This window comes from Mesoplodon densirostris, chromosome 8, assembly GCF_025265405.1.
Source record: "Mesoplodon densirostris isolate mMesDen1 chromosome 8, mMesDen1 primary haplotype, whole genome shotgun sequence".
NCBI classification, from domain to species: Eukaryota; Metazoa; Chordata; class Mammalia; order Artiodactyla; family Ziphiidae; genus Mesoplodon; species Mesoplodon densirostris.
The window spans coordinates 109,394,041-109,413,559 of NC_082668.1; the positions used below are offsets into that span (position 1 = coordinate 109,394,041).

The 19,519-nt window shown below is 42.2% G+C and overlaps 1 protein-coding gene across 5 annotated transcripts in view; it reads left to right on the top strand.

The window, feature by feature from the left end:
* Nucleotides 1-19,519, top strand: part of CLASP1 (cytoplasmic linker associated protein 1) — a 269,568-nt gene that overhangs the window by 179,887 nt on the left and 70,162 nt on the right. For all 5 annotated transcript variants that reach the window (XM_060106469.1, XM_060106471.1, XM_060106468.1 and 2 more), the window contains 3 exons: nt 959-1,066; nt 5,111-5,278; nt 19,002-19,105. In XM_060106469.1, the coding sequence (XP_059962452.1) occupies nt 959-1,066; nt 5,111-5,278; nt 19,002-19,105 (380 nt within the window). The remainder of the gene's footprint in view (nt 1-958; nt 1,067-5,110; nt 5,279-19,001; nt 19,106-19,519) is intronic.

Sequence of the window (19,519 nt, forward strand, 5' to 3'; positions counted from 1 at the left end):
TTGAACCTTTTCAAGCCTTAGGATTTGTTTTTCCGTATTGCCTTTCTGCAAGCTTTCTCAGTTGATGAGGTAGATGTGCTTTTGAACAGTGTAAGAAGCCAGTGGGAGTTCAAATTGTTTTGTGTTTTCCCTATCAGATTGCTCTTCCGATTGAATTATGGAAGTCGGGGCATTTGTGCCCCTTTGAAAACAAAGAAGCCCTGTATTTTAAAAAGTTTAATTCCTTATCATTCTAGTCTTACCATCAGTGATTTTGTATTTATGAATCCATTTTTATTTTTATGGTTTCATGCTTTAATAATTGGAGTTAACACATTGCTTTACTTAACAATGGCAAATATTCTTCATAAATGCCTATGACATTGCATTATTTTTAGGTCACTTCTCTAGGTATTCCTAATATTGATTCTTTCTATAAACCTCATCTTTTTGCAGCCTAGAAACTTGCTGGCATCCATGCTTTAAAATAGAAGTTTAATGCTACATAGCAAGACACATTTATTCTCCAGGGTGCTATAGCTTTTGTTGATTGCTGAGTTAAGAAGGGTTTTTTTGTTTTATTTTGCATTTACTCTTTTTTTTTTTTTCTGTAGTAGTTTTCTGAAGATGACAGCTAATATTCTTTCCTGCTTTTGGAAATTTGACAGATATGTCGGCAATGAACAGGAGAGAGAATTTAATCTGAAAAAAAAAATTGTGGAAAAAACCCTCAAGTGACTATCACCTCCCCATCTGAAAATAGAATATCCTAAAATAATTGAAAGCAAAGCACCTGATGGGTTCCTGAGTCCCTCTGAGGAGTTTCTGACGTGTGTGTGCACACAGGGACGCGTGTCAGGACCACACGTGGGAGACCAGCTCCCCTGGAGGTGGCTCAGCCCGTGCCCCTTGCCCGAGGAGTGGTCGGTCGCGCGTATTGGAAACATTACGGAAGCACTGTTTTTGCCGTGTCCTCCAGGTCGGATCCGCACGCGACGGCAGAGCTCTGGGAGCGCCACCAACGTCACCTCCACGCCTTCCGACAGTCGGGGCCGCAGCCGCGCCAAAGTGGTCTCACAGTCCCAGCGTAAGAAGTATATTTTATGCTCTCTGCTCTCTTAGTTTTATCCAGCAGCCGTTCTGCAGCTGAAAATTTATAGTATTTTCATCGACTTAAGGGAGAAACACATTTCTGTGGCTCTAAGACACTGTGACTAATCTTGATGTTTGTTGGATGCTTGCAAGACAGGGTATTCCAGTGTACCTGTGTCCCCTTTCCAGGCGATGTACACCTTGTATCCTTAGGCAGGAAACACTGACATGCAGTTTCCCTCCCCTCAAGCCTCCCAAAGTGAATCGTACCCGGGCTGGGACCCATTTTGCTGTTGATGAGGGATCCTGATGTCATTCAAAGAGCAGCTCCGGGCGGAGATGACTTCATGCTGAGGTCTCTTCCCAGCGGCAATAAGTAAATCCATTCGAAGCTGCCCCCCCATCCCCCGCTGCGCTAACACACCACTCTGTTCCTCCCCTCCTGCCAGTGTGGGCTCTCGCTTCGCTCGGCTGCCCTCTCGCTTCCATTGCTGCTTCTCTGTATGTGTTGAGTCACCTGATTTGTTAACGTCAGTCATGAAAGCAGCCGTGGACGGGATGAGCGTGTTCTGATCTCTCAGGATTCAGGCCTGGCGTCTCACCTCCCGGCTTCCCGGTCTGTGCACGTGGAGCGGGGCGGGGGGGTCAGGGCCCTCCTGGGCAGGCGGCCATGGCGGAGGTGCTCGTCAGCTGACGGGGTCGGCCTCCTTCGTGGCCCCAGAGCTGTCTGGCTTGTGTAGAGAGCGGCTAGTCTGAGGCCAAACCTTAGTTAGCCTCTCTCGTAGGCGTTTAGAATGCCTTCCTCAGCTCCTCCTGAATTTAGATGCTTTCCCCGTGTCGCTTTGATAACTGGAGTCCTCATGTGAAAAGAAGCTTATGTCCTTTCTGAAAAGAAAGTGCCAGGTCAGACATACTGCTGTGAGACGACAGCGTCCAGGCTTGTTTGTCTGACGCAGAAGCCCGTGCTTCTAGTGTATTACACCATACCACCCAGCATAGGTTGTGCAGGTATAGTCCAGAAGCTTCTGCCTGGGGAGTAGTGTCCAGGCCCTGGTTATTCTGGTGAACCCTAGTGATACCTGGAGTCACAGATAGATACAGTACTCTGGTCATGACCTCATAAATATGAGTCGGGTCTTATCGCAAAAAAAATTTTTCTTGGCCAAAAATGTTTGAGACTCAGAATATAGGTCAATACGTTGAAATGGAGTTGAATAAAAAAAATGTTTTAACCCTTTAGCTGTATAGGGTTGTTTCCTTTCTTGGAGAGTGAGGGCTGAATAGTATTTTCCATTTCCTTATGTCTGCTGTTTATTGGCATTGGCCTCTGCAAGGGTCCCTGCCCCTAGCTGGGTCCTCTGCTTAAGCCGTGGTGGAAATAAAGTTCCTTCCGTAGTGGGGGATGATAGAGCTTTAATTTTTCAGTCTTATAAAAATACTGCACCTTGCCTTGGGGATCCACTTGAAAAGCTCATCCGTTTTATTTTACTCACCAAATTCCACTCAAGGGAAAGAGACAAAACCAGCAAACGATCAAGCCTGGACCTTAAACTTACATATATAAATCAAATGTTCTTTTAAAAATTGTTTTTAATAGGTAGATAGGAGCACATCTAGATAGTTTACGAATGTAGCTATACTAGCATTCATAGTTCTGGTTTAAGAGTAAGTAGATTTCGTTAATATTAAATTTAGGACAGTTAACAGTTGGCATCTTTTGAATAGTTGAGGACTTAAATATGTGAGGATTAATGTTTAAATATTGGAGAATTCGGCATAAGACATTCAGATGAAACTACCTAGTAGCAGTGTCTTCCACTTGGTTGATGTCTCTGGAGCACCTCCTGTGTGGTGAGCACCGAGTGCAGGGGTAGAGATACACAGACGGTAAGATGCAGTCACTTCTGCCAGACTGCTCAGAACCAGAGGGCAGGCGCCCCCAAAGGGCCCGGCATCTTCTCTGCATCTCGTCCGCCTGGCACTGTGCCTGGCGCGTGGTAGGTTCATAAGTGTTTCATGAGCAGATCTGAAATAAATGCTAATACAGTATGATGTGTATAAAGTAAAAATAAGTAGGAAAATAGGCCAGGAGGAACAAGACCTAGAAAAACAGTCCTTTTGCTAATATGTTTGTGAACAAAGACATTTGTGCTGTGTTGCATGCTGACCTTCTGTATTGTGTTATTGTCTTTTAATCCACTTTTTGCCTGTCCTTTGGTCTGCTCTCATAATCAAGGATCCAGATCTGCTAATCCTGCTGGTGGTAAGCCATTTCTCTTCTTGCTTTTTTTTTGTTTTTTGCATTCTCCCTCACCCCATGTTCCTTGCACAATATTAATTTCTCTCTTTATTATGAGCTTAGTTAATCTTTCTGCGTTTTTTCTGTATGTTCAAATTCTAGAGTTTGAAATGGATTTCTTTTCTCCTTTTATACAGCTTAATAGTTTATTTGTGTGCTCAAATTTTATGGGCAAAATTTATAGATACTGAGACATGTTCTTCATGGGAACGTGTACTGATAATTTTATAATGAATTTCACTTAAACTGTAGTTAAATCATTATAAAGTACTAATTTTCGTAAGTAGTCATCTTAGTGATTTATTTGAATGATGAAGGTTGTGTGTGTGTGTGTGTGTGTGTGTGTGTGTTTAATTTCCAGGTAAGTGTTATTTTGAAGGTTTTTCCCTCTGGATCATCCTGTTCTGCTACATGATAACGAACACTTGATATTTGCGAATTTTATTGCCTTCTCTGCTTAAGGAGATGATCTAAGTTAATGACTGCCATTTGGGTGTATTGGTACGATCCTTAAAATTTTACTGCTTTCTTTAAGAAAGAATTTTGTTTTACAAGAAATGGTTATATAGGTATGTAGTCACTTAGCCATTTATAAAAATTACCATATTATGATTTTAATTTCTAATTTTATTGCATTCACATCAGGGAATGTTTTCTATATAATTTCTACCTTTGTAAAAGGTTTTTGAGATTTCCTTTGAGGCTTAGTACATAGTCAGTTTTTGTACTATTCCTGTGTGGAAATGTGAAAAGAATGTGTATTCTGTTTGTTGGACTATACATTGTGTGTATATGTGGGAGGTGTGTTTATACATATCTGTATAGTTTTGACTGCATGCTCTGCCAGTTGCTGAGTACTGTATTAATCTTTCATTAGTTTTAGTCTTTCTGAGAGGTATATTAATAATTATGGCCTTTTCAATCTCTCTCTGTATTTTTATCGTTTTTGTGTTTTCTATCTCAAAGCTATGCTACGTGGAGCATAAAGTTTCATGATTTTTATATCTTTAAGGATAATTATTCTTTAATCAATATGAAACGTTCTTTTTTCTCTTTTAATGCTGTTTTTTATTCTGTTTTGTTGTTTTGTTTTATGTATGTTGTTTGTCTCTTATAAACAACATACAGTTGAATTTCATTTCAGTTTTTTTAAACCAATCCAGGAATCTGTCTTTTAATAGTTGAATTTAATCCAGCCACATTTATTATGATTACCGATATGTTTGAGCTTATTCTTATCATTTTATCTTGTGATTTCTGTTTACCATATTTCTGCCTCCTTTTCCATTTGTTAAATTAATGGAGTCTTCCATTAGTGTTTAAGAAATTTCTGTTATATTTCTACTCTTTCAGCCATTTTTTAACATACCAACTCCTACAGAAAACAAACCAGTTAATAAATAAAAGCCTTTGTGGTTATTTGTAGAAATTTGCTGTGCAACTGAGAGGCTTTTTGTACTCAACCTGAGCCTGCTCTTTTGAATCAGAAATTTTGCAGTCATTTCTGTAGAACTCCATCTTTAGTTCTCCTGTGTATAAATACTCTTTTATGATAATTTGATGTTCCTTTATGCTCCTTAGTTTTTGAAAAATTAGTGATGTTACCAGCTAGAAAGCTATTTTTATGTAAAATTCTCTTGGTATTTGATCCAAACTAATGTGTAAACTGACTTCTGAAATTACTGTGATTTATTTCTTGATTTACATCCATTATTCAATTTTGTTTCGCTTCATTTTCAGCTGGCAGCCGATCAAGTTCCCCAGGGAAATTGTTGGGAAGTGGTTATAGTGGCCTTGCTGGGGGTTCCTCGAGAGGCCCACCTGCGACACCCTCTTCAGAAAAACGAAGCAAGATTCCCAGGAGTCAGGGATGTAGCCGAGAAACAAGTCCAAACCGCATAGGATTAGGTGAGAATTCCCAAAGATCTTGAAACACCATTCCCAACCTGGTCATAATTTTGATTATAATCTAATGACTTTGTCTCCTGTGGGAAAGAGCTGTTTTTGAACCGAGGATGTCACTTTGCCTGTGTTAAAAAGACATTTCAGTTTGTGCTTTTTACAGATGATAGCAGGTTCCATTTTCAGTCAGGACTAACAAATATGTGGGGTTCACACGGATGGGAAAGAATTACACCATTGTGGGCTTCTGTGGGTTAGAGTCACTTTGCAAAACATTAACCTGGGGGAATGGGCAGGCTTCTTTCCCGCACAATTTCCTGCACAGGAGCACTGTTGCTTTTTCACTTGTCTTTCACTGATTAGCAATAAGTAGCCATTCACCTATATAAATTTTCAGAAGCAATTTGTAGGGTCCACATTTATTTTGATTTTGCTCTTCTCTAACCCAATTGGTGAAAATTATCATCACAGAATATGTGTAGTTGTTACTTTTGACATAATGTTCAAACATAAAAACCAAGAAGAGGAAAAACTAGGTATATATAGTGTTTATTTTTGTGTTGTAGTGTTTAGTTTCTTTGTGGTAGGATTTTATATGAATGACTCTCAGCAGCTTAACAGTCTTTTACTCTATTAAAATCTAATTTGTATGCTACCTTTTTAGTAAAACGGTTAGAAGTCTTGTGATCTATTGTGAAAAATCTGTGTTCATACTCTTACAGTCTCACCTGCTTTCTAAGGGTAAAAACCTAATGTGAAATCAGAATACTGTATTCTTTTGTCCTTTTGGCTTACCTTTCTCATTTATTCATTTATCTCCTCAATAACTTTTATTGAATACTGGAATGTTTACTGTGATGTGCTAGGCACATGTTGTTAAATCTTATGATTAGAAGATAAATGCAGTAGATTTAGCTTCTGACTTCAAAGAGCTTGTGGTCTCAGAGGTGAAAATGTAAGACAGTATGACGGATACCCTGGCAGGTGCTCTGGGACCGTAGAACAGGAATGTCTGCCCCAGTCCTCCTAGGTTTCCTGCCGGGGGAGCCTTCCCAGAATCGGCCCTGTTTTGATGAGGTGTATAGGTGACATTAGGCAGGGTGGGGAGATGAGGCAGAGAGGAGCCTGTGCAGAAGCGGTCAGACGAGAGGGAGCGTTGTGCGCCCTGGGACCACTAGCGGTTTATCTGACGATAGCCGAGGATGTTTGTCAGGGTGGGTGGGAGGTGGGAGCAGAGGGACTGGTAGGGCCCAGCTCACGAGTGTCCTTGAAGGCTCCCAGAACTTCGAGAAGGCGGTGGGGGGCAGATATTTAAGAAGTAGAATCGAAAGGATTTGGTTTGACCAGCATTTCCGACGCAAGTGAGAAATGTAATCAAGCCGTGGTTTTGTTAAAATGCTGCGTGATGCTGACCTTCTGTGGACATTATGGAACATGGGCCCTGAGCTGACAAGTTATTTGCATCCAGTAATAGCAAGTAATGTGGATACAACCAGAGAACATATCATGACTGCAATATCTACTGATAAATTTCAGATTTGTTGTTGTCACATACGTGCATTTGGATCTGGTTTTGTTTGGAAAATACATTTGATTTCAAACCTAGGCTTGAGGTTTCAGCTGTCCTTTTCCCACAATTAGTTAAGTTTATAGGATGTTTCTTGGGGATCCTGACTCATTTCATACTGCTAAAAATTCTTTTCTTTTTTGGGATTTTACTTTTTAAATTTATTAAACATGCCTTTCTTACCTTCTTCTTGAAATTGGGAAATAATCCAACCTCGATTATCTAACATGACTCTAGGACCTGGCAGTCTATGGTCTTAAGTATGAAGTTTGCATTGTGGGTAGCTGGAAAGACAGCGTTTAATAAGCCTTTGAAAGAAGTCCTGTGGAACATATCCGTCAGCAAGAACTAAATAGGAGCCTGTCAGCCTTCCAAAGCGTTCTTATTTGAAACATCATTTTGAAGAAAATTGTTTCCTTGATGCTCGTTAAGGGGATTAGTTGTGGATGGAGCTTTGAGGTCATACATACAATTCTGATTAAAGAAGATACTTTATATACATTTTTGCACATTGTGAGAATATACATACACAGACATAAAATATATATGAGTAAAATATATCTTTCCACTTTTTTCCTTCTAGTACTGCTTAGAGATTCCACTTTATGGGGTGTCAGATATATTAGCATTTTTCTGTAATAGAGTGTATATTTCTTGGATCATTTAGTATATACTGGGTATATGTCTATGTGGCTAAACATTTGGTTCATTGTATAGCAACTTTAAATATAAATATTTTCAAAAAAAGTAGGAGCATCTTTTAAGAATATTTTCTATAATCCACAAACCAGTTAATAGTTTTCCTCATAGCTTGGAATTTGCCGAGAAATAATTCTAGTTATCTGCAAATTGTATTTGGTTCAACTACGCCTTTTTTTGTTTGAAATAATATTGCTTAACTAAATTTTCCTGTCTCACCTGTGATAAAGATGATGTCAGAGCTCTTTTTCTTTAGCATTTAAGGTTTCTTAAGCAAAACGGGATGTAATTCCTGTTGGATAACTAAGAAACCAAACCCTGCCACGCCCTTCTTTCTGAAACGTATTCCTTCATAAACTGAGCAAATGGAGGAGTGTGTGTGTAAATTGCTTCCTTCTGCGTGTGACTTAGGGTGAAGTCACACGGATAGCTGACATCTACAGCAGTCACGTTTTGGAAGTTGCCTTTGGTTCCCTTGTTCTCCCAACTGTCTACTGAAAAGGCTATGAACACATTGGACTTTCTGCCTCTAACAGTCTGTGGATATGCATTTAAAGTGTTCTCAGATGATTTTCTGGTTAAATGTGTTTTGAAAAAAATTAAAATTAGTAATTCCTTTTAGCTCTTTGTTAGATTAGACTACTGTGTGCAAGACCAAGACATGAGAATGTCTAGGCTAGAGAGACGTTTCATGTCTTTAACTTCCGGGAGTTTTCACTGTTCTTCTTGTACTTCTGCTTTTGATAGGAATTCTGGTAGGATCCTTCCTTGAAAGACAAAAGTCAGGAGTTCCCTTAAAACGCTATAAAGGTAGAGTGTCGCTCAAGGAATGAAAACCAGTCAGAGGGTTTTCCAGGCTTCCCAGCATTCCGTGCAGGACTCCAGAACTCCCTGAGAAGCCTGCCTGCTTTTAGGAAGCTCACGCGGCAGGTGTGTTTTACCGTCTCTCCCTCCTCTGCCACCCCTCCTCCAAAACCTGTTGCCACACAGAACGCTCACTCTCGGCACTCAGTACACAGACAGGGTGATTCGGTGTGTGGTGGTGTAGCTTTGACGCCTAATCAATTAGTCTTTGTAAAAATCATTGATGTGTATACTTACTTTAAATCCTCCTTGTAGGTTAGTCTTTGGAAGTGGTGTTGCAAGTAAGGGGGAACTTCTTCCTCTTGTGTTTTAAACTATCCAACATTTGAACTGTTGATTTCACCGCTAAGTGTACTTTAATGAAGTTTGGGGCCAAACCGTGCACAGAATTGTAAACAGAATTCTTTTTCTCCGTGTTCCTACCGGCCATATGTTAAAGAAGGCGGTCAGGACAGATGGGTGAATGAACGTTCTCTGGGCCAAACACGAGGACGGGAGACCTCGTTAAGAATTATGATTGTTGTCATTTCACATCGCATCTACCTGTTCCTTCTCACTCTCTTCATTGTCCTCACAAAGCAAGCTCAGCCTGGGGAGAGAGCAAGGATTCCCCATTGCTGTAACGTATCTGCTAACTTAAAGAAGGGAGTGAGAACTATGTGAAAATTCAGACGTAATCGGGCAAGAGCTATAAGAAAATGGTCAGCTAAGCATGCCCATGTGTGAAGACCTATCAGGACTGTCCTTACTGCTTTTTGATGATTGTTTTGGAGTGGCCAGTGGAATAAGACAAGGTTTTCGCGTATGCCTTTCAGCAGGGACCACAGACGTACCTACGTACGTTCCTTATTTCACGGTATGCTTTTCATTTAAATAGTGGGGACTCTCTCTCTCTCTCTCTCTCTCTCTCTCTCTCTCTCTCTCTCTCTCTCTCTCTCTCTCTCTCTCTCTCTCTCTCTCTCACCTTCCTAAGTGGAGGCCGAGATCTAGAGCGGCTGAGTGGCTGGACCAGTGAGCTAACATGGAGCTGGAGAGGGCATTTCTACATTAGATGTGGTAGTGGTCCCCCTGAGGACTCCTTTGTAGGTTTTATGCAACTTTTCATTTATTGACGGGGTCAGTAGATACTCCCTAGTTTTTTAAGTTTAATTTAGCACCTGTTGCTTTGGCCTTCATTGTAGGAGCAGGAGGTGTTTAGAATGTTATCAAGAATTGCTGATTCAATTGTCACTACTACTCTGAGTGAAAACTCAGTGCTTCCACGTTACTATAGCAAAATGAAGGAGGGTTTAGGAATTCCTAGAGAATTCCAAATGAAGCCCCATTTGGACTGATAGCTGAGATTGCGTTCCTGGGCTTGACCTTGCCTTGCTCGCCAGCACAGACCTGATAAACCTTTGGATATCACTTAGGTACCTTTAGGGTCTAATTCACCTCTGGCACTGAGCAGAGACCACAATAGGAAGTTGGTTTGGTTTTTCACTTCCATGTTCTTCTAATTCAGGGAGTTCTATGATTCTGGTTTGTAAGACATTCTTGTTACGGTTTGGCCATATAATAAATCTACCTTTGCTCTGAAATTACAGGCTTTGCTCATTGCAAGGTAGTAAACATGGAGGTTTTTACATCAGTGAATCAAGTTTATATTTTCCAAAACTTCTGAGAAAGGCATTTCTGTCTAATCCGGAATTAGTAGATCCTCTCAAGATGGAAGGATTTGTTGTTCCCATCAGCCGTCATGTCGGTGGCTATATGCTTTCAGTTTGCGAAGTTGTTTTTGAGTATTTTGCCAGTACTGCATTTCTCAAAGTCAATTGAAAAATAAGAAAATCATGGTCGTTCATGAGATTTATGGCCGAGGTATATTAGCCGTTAGGCTGCTTATGGGGTTCTGTCGTCTCCGTGTCCTATGATATGAGAGAGTAATTGGCTGTTCTCAGGCTGGTGGGTGATCTTTAACCATGACTGCTGGGATTATCAGGCCACCTGGGGTGGACTCAGGTGTGAGGCTGGGTGAGTGGAGGTGCTTGGGTAGGGCTGACAGGTGGATCTCTTTGGATTCCATAGAAAACACAGGAGTTAATGTCGAGACCGGTGAATGAGGGGTCAGCAGTGCCGATTCTTCACATCCGCACGCTGGTTTGCAGCAGGCAGGCTCTCTAGCAGGGTCAGTCCTCACGACCTCTCTTGGTAAAGAAGGCCAGGCTGGGGGAAGGGAACAGTCTTCCTTTTAATTAGGTAAGTTCATGGAGTTCAGTGACCAGAGCCTTTATGCTGTTTTTAATCCAAATTAAAGTATCTTTCTAAGGACCCAGTGCATATGAAAATGACTGTGGCCTTTTATCATCCTCTGGGGGAGGAGTGTGCTGAAACCATAGAAACTGATCATTTCCAGAAGACTTTGGATCTTGTGTACTCTGAGCCAGTTTGCTCTTTGGAGAGCTTTCTTTCCCACTTCTTACCTTTAGGTGTTATTTCACCTTCCTACTGAAATGCCCAGCTTTGTGAGGCCGTGGGCAAGTCCAGCTTGGCCCACCCCCTCCTGTTGTTGGCCCGCCAGTCAGTGAGGCCCGAGCAGGGGCAGGCGCGGGCCGTGTCGCGATTACGTGAACGGAATGTGACTGACCATGTGTGAGTTTCTCTGTCTTCATTAAACTTGTTCCCCTTCTCTGAAACCCCTCATGCTGCACGCTAGCACGGAGCAGCCGTATCCCTCGACCCAGCATGAGTCAGGGGTGCAGCCGCGATGCCAGCCGTGAGAGCAGCCGCGATACGAGCCCCGCTCGGGGCTTCCCTCCGCTCGGTGAGTACCCGCCGGCCTGGCTCCTGGGGCTCCTCCCGCCCCGCCGGGCCCAGCCACCTGCCTCTGTCCCCCGCCGCTGTCCCGTGGGCCTCTCCGCTCCCGTCCTCTTCCCGAGCCTCCCTTCCTGTCCCCTCTGCATGCTCGGATTCTGGCAGTTCCCAGTTTTCACATATCAGGGGAAGAAAGCACCCATTCGCTCTCTACTGTTGTCGCTTAGGACCACTTGCCCCGGGCAAGGCCGTCTGCGAGGTCGTTGCCAGCGTGTGGCGCAGCTCAGCCAGAGACCATTGCTGCTTAAAAGCTGAGCGCGTCCAAAGTGTCTCCGTGCTCACTGAATCTCTGCAACCTGTTTTGAATTTTACCAGGGATCAGCCCATGCGTGATTCACTTCAGAGAAGGAAATATATATATATATCATCATGATAATGTTTAGGAAACTAAGCGTGTGCTCGGTTTGGGGGTGAGCACGTTAATCAAAAAAGCAGCATGAATATTAGCTCTCCTTCTGTTAAACGAGTCACTTCAAAGCTTTCTTTAAAGCAGTCTGCAAATTGCTTTTGGATAAACGGCCTAAGTGTACAGCACAATGCAAAACGTTGATGTTCACTGTTAATTATTAAGATACTTTTCATTCTTCCTGGGCTCAACAGGCTGTTTAATGTCTGTGATCCGGTGCCACCCCAGGACAAAAAATTTACAACATTTGGTGGCCATGGTACATGGTAATGTTGTATCTGTGATCACCAGTTCAGTGTCAGTTGGGGCTGCTTGTCTGACACACGCCCCCCGTTTCAGTTTTCCTTACAGCTAGAATTTGTACTTTAACAATTTCTAGTATTCAAGAAAAACAAGACCAAAAGAGAAACATTTATCCTGTATAGAATATTGAATTTACATTTTCTATTTCATTTTAATAGTCTTGCCTTTCTCTAAAATGGACATATACCTTTTTACCTAGTGCAAATTATTAATCCCGGAAGACGTCTATCAACACATACTTTCACACACACACACACACAAAAGAGAAAAGGAATGTTTTGTATTCTTCAGTAATTGTGTTTTAGTTCTTGGGCGTATTAAGTGCTGTACGGCTGTGTATTTTCCTCATGATAAGCATGACAGGTAGAAATCACTTTATACCGATAGGGCCTAGGCCTGAAGTTATTCTCTGGAACTGTGGACTGCAGCAGTCTGTTATTTTGACTCTAATTATGAAACGGGTCTTTCAAATATAAAAATGTCACTTTGGAAGATGGATGTTACAGCAAAAGCATAAGGTTTTAATATTTGCCACTATCTCCTTCTAAGTCATACACTCCTTCCCAGTATCTTTTTTCCCCCTATTAGTATCAGTACTCAGAATCTAGACCTATTTCTTCATGACCACTGTCCCTCGTGGAGTTCTCAGAAAGAGCAGGTGGACGGATGCAGGGCCCTCTAGACGATCACCTGACTCGGTGAGGAGATAACCTGTGTGAGGTGTCCTACCTGATGGGCATGAGGGCCTGAGTGGGGCAGCTCACCTGGGCCCTGCCAGCTCGTCCACAGCAGTCCACAGCATTAGATCAGAATCCTCAAAACTCCAGGGCAGAAAGGATGATTTTTTTTCTGAGTGAACTGCTGGTTTTTCCTTTTAAGTTAAGGCTGTGCATCTGTGCATCCTTGTTCACGATTTGACCTTTGAAATAACCTGTTCTATAGGTGAACAGTTCAGTCTGTTCTTGGTTATTTTGTCTCTTAGAGTTCAGTGTTTTTATTTCGCATGTACACTGCTGTTTTTGTTCCTGTCCATGGAAGCAGCCTTTGTGACCCAGCCTGTGGTCTGTGGACCAGGCAAGGTGTGCTGGATTCTTGAGGTCCTGATTGGACCCTGAGGAGCTGAGGGATCCAGTCTGATTTCCACTGAAGTGTCTTGGTGACAGCCCGGGTTGTGGACGTATGTCATTGCTGCTACCACAGCTGGAGCTGTGGCTGCAGACATCTCCCCTTCTCACAAGCTCTGGCACCAGCGTGGTCTTCTGTGTGGTCGGGGCAGGAGTTCACATCATTTCAGCTCAGTTTTTAGACCATGACTTTTTTTCTTTCTTGTTGGATTAAATCTGTTCATAAAGCTCCTGTCCAGCAAGAACAGCACCAGTGCCCACGTGTCCCTGGCACCGGGCTGAGCGGTCAGTGGGCATATAACCCTTGCGGATCCTGTTCAGCCTCTGGGACAGGTATCGTCGTCCCTCTTGTCTGAATGACAAAACCAAGACCTGGGGAGAGGAGGCCACTCCCCCAAGGCCACACGGGTCTGACTTCAAAGCGTGGCTGTTCCCCTGCCTCACCTGAGGTGTCTTTCATTGGTTCCTCCGAAATGTACTAACTGCTTTCTGAGGCCTCTCCAGGCTCAGGTACAGGGAAGGTGCTTGGCCACGTTTCTGAGTCAGGATTTCCAGGTGTGGCGATGGCACCTGGGAATTCATGGACAAGTCCCAAAGGTTGCTGGCCCCTGGGGAGCCTCCTCCGCCCTTCGGAGAGTGTGATGTTTCCTTCTTATTCTCATTCCCTTTAATGTTCATTTCCTACCCCCTTTATAAGTCAGTGAGATTTTGTATTAGTGCCCCTTTGAATCAACGTACATAGCCAACCTTCACTTTTTAAACGAAAAGGACAGAAGTAATTCTGTTTCAGTGACTATATATTGGGCTTGAGCTTGCATTTTTCTTAAAAAGTTATTTTGGACCATTTTAATGGTATGAATACACAGTGACGGTGACAGCTTTTAGGTGAGATTAAGGCTGTAGGATTCTGCTGTCAATGAGGCTCTGATGTAAGTGGGTCCACCTTGGATTCCATTGTGGGACGTTCACTTGAGAACGTGACAGAGGACTTGTTACGTGACAGATTTGCTGTAGAATATTCTGTTGAAACAGAACCAAAGGACGACTTTATAAGGAACCTTCAGATCAGGTGTTGCTTAAACATGGTTTCCAGTTTAAACGGTCAGGATACGGTACCATTGTGCTTGTACAAGAAATGAATAGTTTGCTTCAGTCTTACAAAATGTCCTGCCGGTTTCTTCATTTAAGGAAAGTGATTGTTTTGTAATACCTGTTTTAGAGCTTGCCGACTTATTTTTGTGTATCTCGAGGAATTAGGGATTTTCTTTTTCTTTTGCATGCTGGTAAAAATTTATCCTTACTGACCAGGTAACCTTTGCTGTTCAGTACCCCTTGTCCTGCAGATATGCACACTTCACAAGGTGACATGAGCTTAAGTAAATAAAATTTTATTGAAGAGTTTGGGGTTTTGCCATTTCATGACTAAGCATGTAAATGTGGGAGGATTCTGGACTCTGGCACTGCTTAGTGTCACTCTGTGAAACCTATGAACTCTCTGTGCTACAGTCACTGTGTTCTTTCCAAGTAATGATAGAAGCATGTTATCTTTTTTTTTCTTTTTTCTTTTTTGGAGGTAAAGAAAAAGCCACATATTACGTGGCACTCGGGTCAATAAATTCAGGTTTGGACCCAAGCCTGTATTTCATAATTGTTTCTAAGTTATTCTCTCCACACGAGGATGGAGTTTGGTGTATGTTTCCTCAGACTGATGAATTGATGCGATATAATATTATGAGTACTTGCTAGAAAAATAATATTTATTAACCAGCACTGCTGCTGTTAACCGCCACGGTTTATTCTGTGCCTGGCAGCGTTTCAAGTGTTTGATGTATAGTGTCTCCTAATTCTCTTAACTCCCAAGAGGAGGGTACCCTTGTTGGCCCCATTGCACAGATGAGGAACTGAGACACAGAGGGGTTTAGTACTTTGCTCAAGGCCCACACAGCTAGTTGTGATCTGACCAGGACTTGCCCCCCATGTGTCACGGAGCTGGTACTCATAACCAGAGGCCTGCAAATGCCTCTCCAAGGAAGGCTGTTAAACTTATTACAGCCAACTTTCCAACAGTTAAAACAGTGAGTTCATTAATCATTGGGATATTTCTGCAACAGAACAGCACACATGTTGACTAGGGAAAATGGAATTCAGTTATTGAGGCCCCTTCTTTTTTTTTTTAATTGATTTATATTTTACCTGTGAAGCATGAAGTATTTTATTTCTTTTTTATTGAAGTATAGTTGATGTACAACGTTGTGTTAATTTCTGCTGTACAGCAAAGTGATTCAGTTATACATACACACGTTCTTTTTCATGTTCTTTTCCATGATGGTTTGTCACAGTATATTGAATGGAGTTCCCTGTGCTCCACAGTGGGACCTTGTTGTGTATCCATCCTGTATATGAAAGTCCCCCTTTTGTGACTTCATTCTGTGTCTGTTGAGAGAACGTTGTGTGAACTTCTCCGCTTCTGTTTCTGGTGCATGGTCGCGTGTGCATCGCATCCTGACGGGAGGCGTGACCCATCCTGCTGCTCCGCCCCCTCGGCGCGCCCCCGGGTCCTTCCCTGCCCAGTCCGTGGTGGCGACGGCGCCTCCCGGCGGCAGCGCACACCCGGGCCGGGGGCCGCTGGGTGCACAGGCAGCGCTCCCCCTGCGCCAGCGCCCCGCGTGCAGCCCGGGGATTGGCACTCGCTGTCCATTCACACCCAACACCATGTCTTTCCGTGAGGAATCACGGCCGCGTTGGGAGCGGCGCCGCGTTCCCTCCGGCCTGTGGCCGCCGCTGTCTCGGGTTCTCGTGTGCTAACCCTGTGGGTGTTGCCATTCCTTTTACCTGCAGCCTCTCGACGTCATTCCAGGTCCACTAGTGCTCTTGCCACGGCTGACTCTGTTGGGCAGTCAGGTGAACACGCGCTCATGCATGCCATGCCTGTCCACGCTCATTGTCGCATCTGTACCCATCAGTGTCCGCTAGCACTTGGCATGTATGCACCTCATATTTTCTTTCCCCCCACGATGTGCTTCTATTTTTTTTTAAGTTGTTGAATGTTTATGGTCCTGTTAATAGGCCGTAGATGCTTTGTAGCCTGTTTGACGACATCATTTCTCCAGTGTTCGTATTTATGTTAAAACAAAACAAGAGGATGGGGAAGCACTTGTGCCCCTCCTTTCACTCCCTCCCCCAGGAAAACAGCAGCCCCAGATAGGTGTCCTGAAGGGTCCCTCGGAGGAAGTGGGGTATGGACCTCATCCAGCAGAGGCTTTCGTCTCTCAGTCTTAGCTCCCAATAAAGTGGTGTCTGTTGATGCTGGTTACTACCGTCCGGTTCTAATTACTTGGAGGTACTGTTTAGTGACCAGATGTTCCAGATTATAGCAAACCTCATTTCACATGTATTGAAGGAAATGGATTGTCCTAAAGCATTTCTGGAAAAAACAAATCATGATTAGGATAATGAAGTCAGGCCAAAGGTAGCCTTTGCAGCCTGCAGCCCCGAAACGCTCCATCTCAGCCTCGTTGTAACAATACCCCAAATGCCCTGGTTATTGGCCTCTGGGGCAGAAAGTGAGCATACAATAATGCGTCAGTTTGCCGGATTTAACTGGCATCATTTTGATACACTAATAATCCCTAATGACTAGTTTTATCAGCTGAGTACAAGGCATAATCTATTAAATCCGACTGTTGATGGTGACAACTGTGACCAATTTACTGAGTTAATGTCTCTGTTTTTCCTCTAAATGAAGCCACCTATGCATTTTATTATGTATTCTCTGATTAGGATATTCCCCTGAAGATTATGGGCCAGACTGAGGGCACAGTCATATATATCCATCTCGTGGAAACTGGACAGTACCAGAGAGAACGTAGAGCAGATTTTGGTCTGGCGAAAACAAAAGGCTAATAAGTTTTCTTAGGTCCAGACAAACATTTCCCCTTAAGATTTGAAATTCAGTTATCTACGATGTATATCAAATGATCTGCAGTCACTGTGTATGGCAAAGCTGTATGCATCTGGGAAGCACAGAATAATTGCTTTGTTCTTACAGTTTTAATTTTGTGTCTGAAAAATCAGTATTATCCCTGGAGCAAGAATTGCTGGCATGAGACCTACTTTTCTTTTTTTTTTTTTTTAAGATTCTGTTTTATTTATGTTTATGCTGGGTAATTTTTAAATGGCTAATAACTGAATTACTTTCATTCTGTTACTCATAAATCCCTTACTATCTACCCTTTTTTAATGGAAAAAAAGAGACTTGAACAAAGATCATTTATAAAACTATGTGCATAATAAATCTCAAATTTATAATGTTATTTCAGGTGATGATTTATATTCTAGAGAGAGAGAGAATTGTTTTGTGGTCTCTTTTTAGTTTATATGGCACATTAAATCACCTTTTAAACATACACGTAATGGTGAAATTCAGTACGAGCAACAAGTGCATTAAAAAAGGGGGTAGTATAACATACAATTTTTGTTTCCCTCTAAAAATTCATAACTACATAGCTTTTGATTAGCAGTGTTTAAATCTTTTCCCCCTTTCTGTGGCAGTGGAAGGTATAACGTTTCGAAGCTGACAATTTAAAAAAGCTAAATAGCAGTTCACTTTTAGAGCTCACCAGTTTGTAGATGATGTCTTGTTACCTACCCAAAATTTTAAATATATCATTTTATAGGAAACATCAATTATGTAAAACAGACATTAGCTTTCTTTCTTTTATTTTTTTTCTCTAAATGCTTCATTACTAGAATATGGCACATGCAGAGATTTTCCTTGTCCAAACTGTGTCTTATTTGTTAACAAAGAGAAAGCATTTTTAATCTTAACATTTTTCTTCCAAAAGTTTATTATACATTAGTATTTTAAATAAGTACCTTTTACCGGACTGCTTTGTCTTGAGCTGCCACAGCTGTGAGCAGCAAGGCCTCACAAGGGCAGTGAGTCCCAAGTAATCTCAGCACTTCTTAAGGAAGGCTGGTCAGCTCACGTAATGGGACTTTTAAAAGTTAGTCTTTTTGGATTCGGCGCTTTCACTGCCACGGGCCAGGGTTCAATCCCTGGTTGGGGAACTAAGATCCCGCAAGCTGTGCGGCCAGAAAAAAATTAAAACGTTAGTCTTCATTGTCCATGCTTGTTAACAGGTTTAGAATAGTTGTTTGAACTGCTGAAGTTGGACATTTTTTTGCATTCTGTCCGTTTGGTTGACACGTATAAAGATTATCATTTAAAAATCCTTTGAGGGACTCAGGAGAAATTTATATTATCTGAATGATTAATGTTTTGCAGCAAAGATACTAGCTTTTTGTGGTGAAGATTAAAGAATTTTAATAAACTGATTTTTAAATAGCCTTTGGTGGCACAGGCATCTTGATGAACAAATACCTAACATTAATTGAGCTTAATAACAGTTAAACAGTAGAGACCCTAATGAAAATGTGCACAGAGATCAATTTACTACATTTGTTTCAAATTTTAACTTTTTATTACACATTGCGTTAGAACTCATTGATCAAACCATGAAGCTTTCTAATTAGTTTGACCAAATGTCAGGGCCACTAGCCTTTAGAGAGAATGCTGTATACATGAAAAGACTACCCTCATGGCCCAAGCACCTTCAATAATAAGGTCCCCCCCATGTCTCAACACTTTTCAAAAATAGACTGTCATTAAAGAACCATTTCAGTTGTCAGGATGCTTTTTGGCACGATCGTATGAAATGTGAACAGTGTAACCTCTGCCACTGATAATAAGCAGGTCAGGTGTAGTTGAAACTACAAGTCAGGTGCAGTGAAAATTGGCTAGAGATGCTTCCGTCCTCTGTCCAGTAAGTGGGACGAGGCAGGAGCCGTCGCAAAGAAATGAAAACACGTGCATTAAAGTGACTCATCTTTTGCTTTTGTTTTTTTAACTAGACCGGTTTGGGCTCGGCCAGGCAGGAAGAATACCTGGCTCTGTGAATGCCATGCGGGTTCTGAGCACCAGTGCAGATCTGGAAGCTGCTGTTGCTGATGCTTTGGTAAGAGGCACGACGTGCGTGGAGTCTCTTTGAATTACTCACCTGCGTTTTCCTCTGTCTTAACAGGAAGTAGTCTCCAAACCAGGTCACTAAATCACGTTTGACACTCTTTAAACTGTGTAAATTTATATTATTATTCTTTTCTTCTTAAACTGTGAACTCTGTATGTAAGTGAAAACTGGCCTTACAAGAAACCTTAGCATCAAGTATGTCTTCTGTGCTCCACAGTCTCAGTGAAGTTGTGATGACATCAGGCTTCTCTGATGTCATTGGGCTTCTTCTTTTCCTTTTTTATCTTTTGTGTTTTTTTTCAGCATTTCCTTTATTCCCTTCTATTGCTTCTGTTGCTTTACAGGCTTTGATGGCATAGCCTAAGCATATCATTGTATAACAGTAGGTCATAGCGTTTGCGGT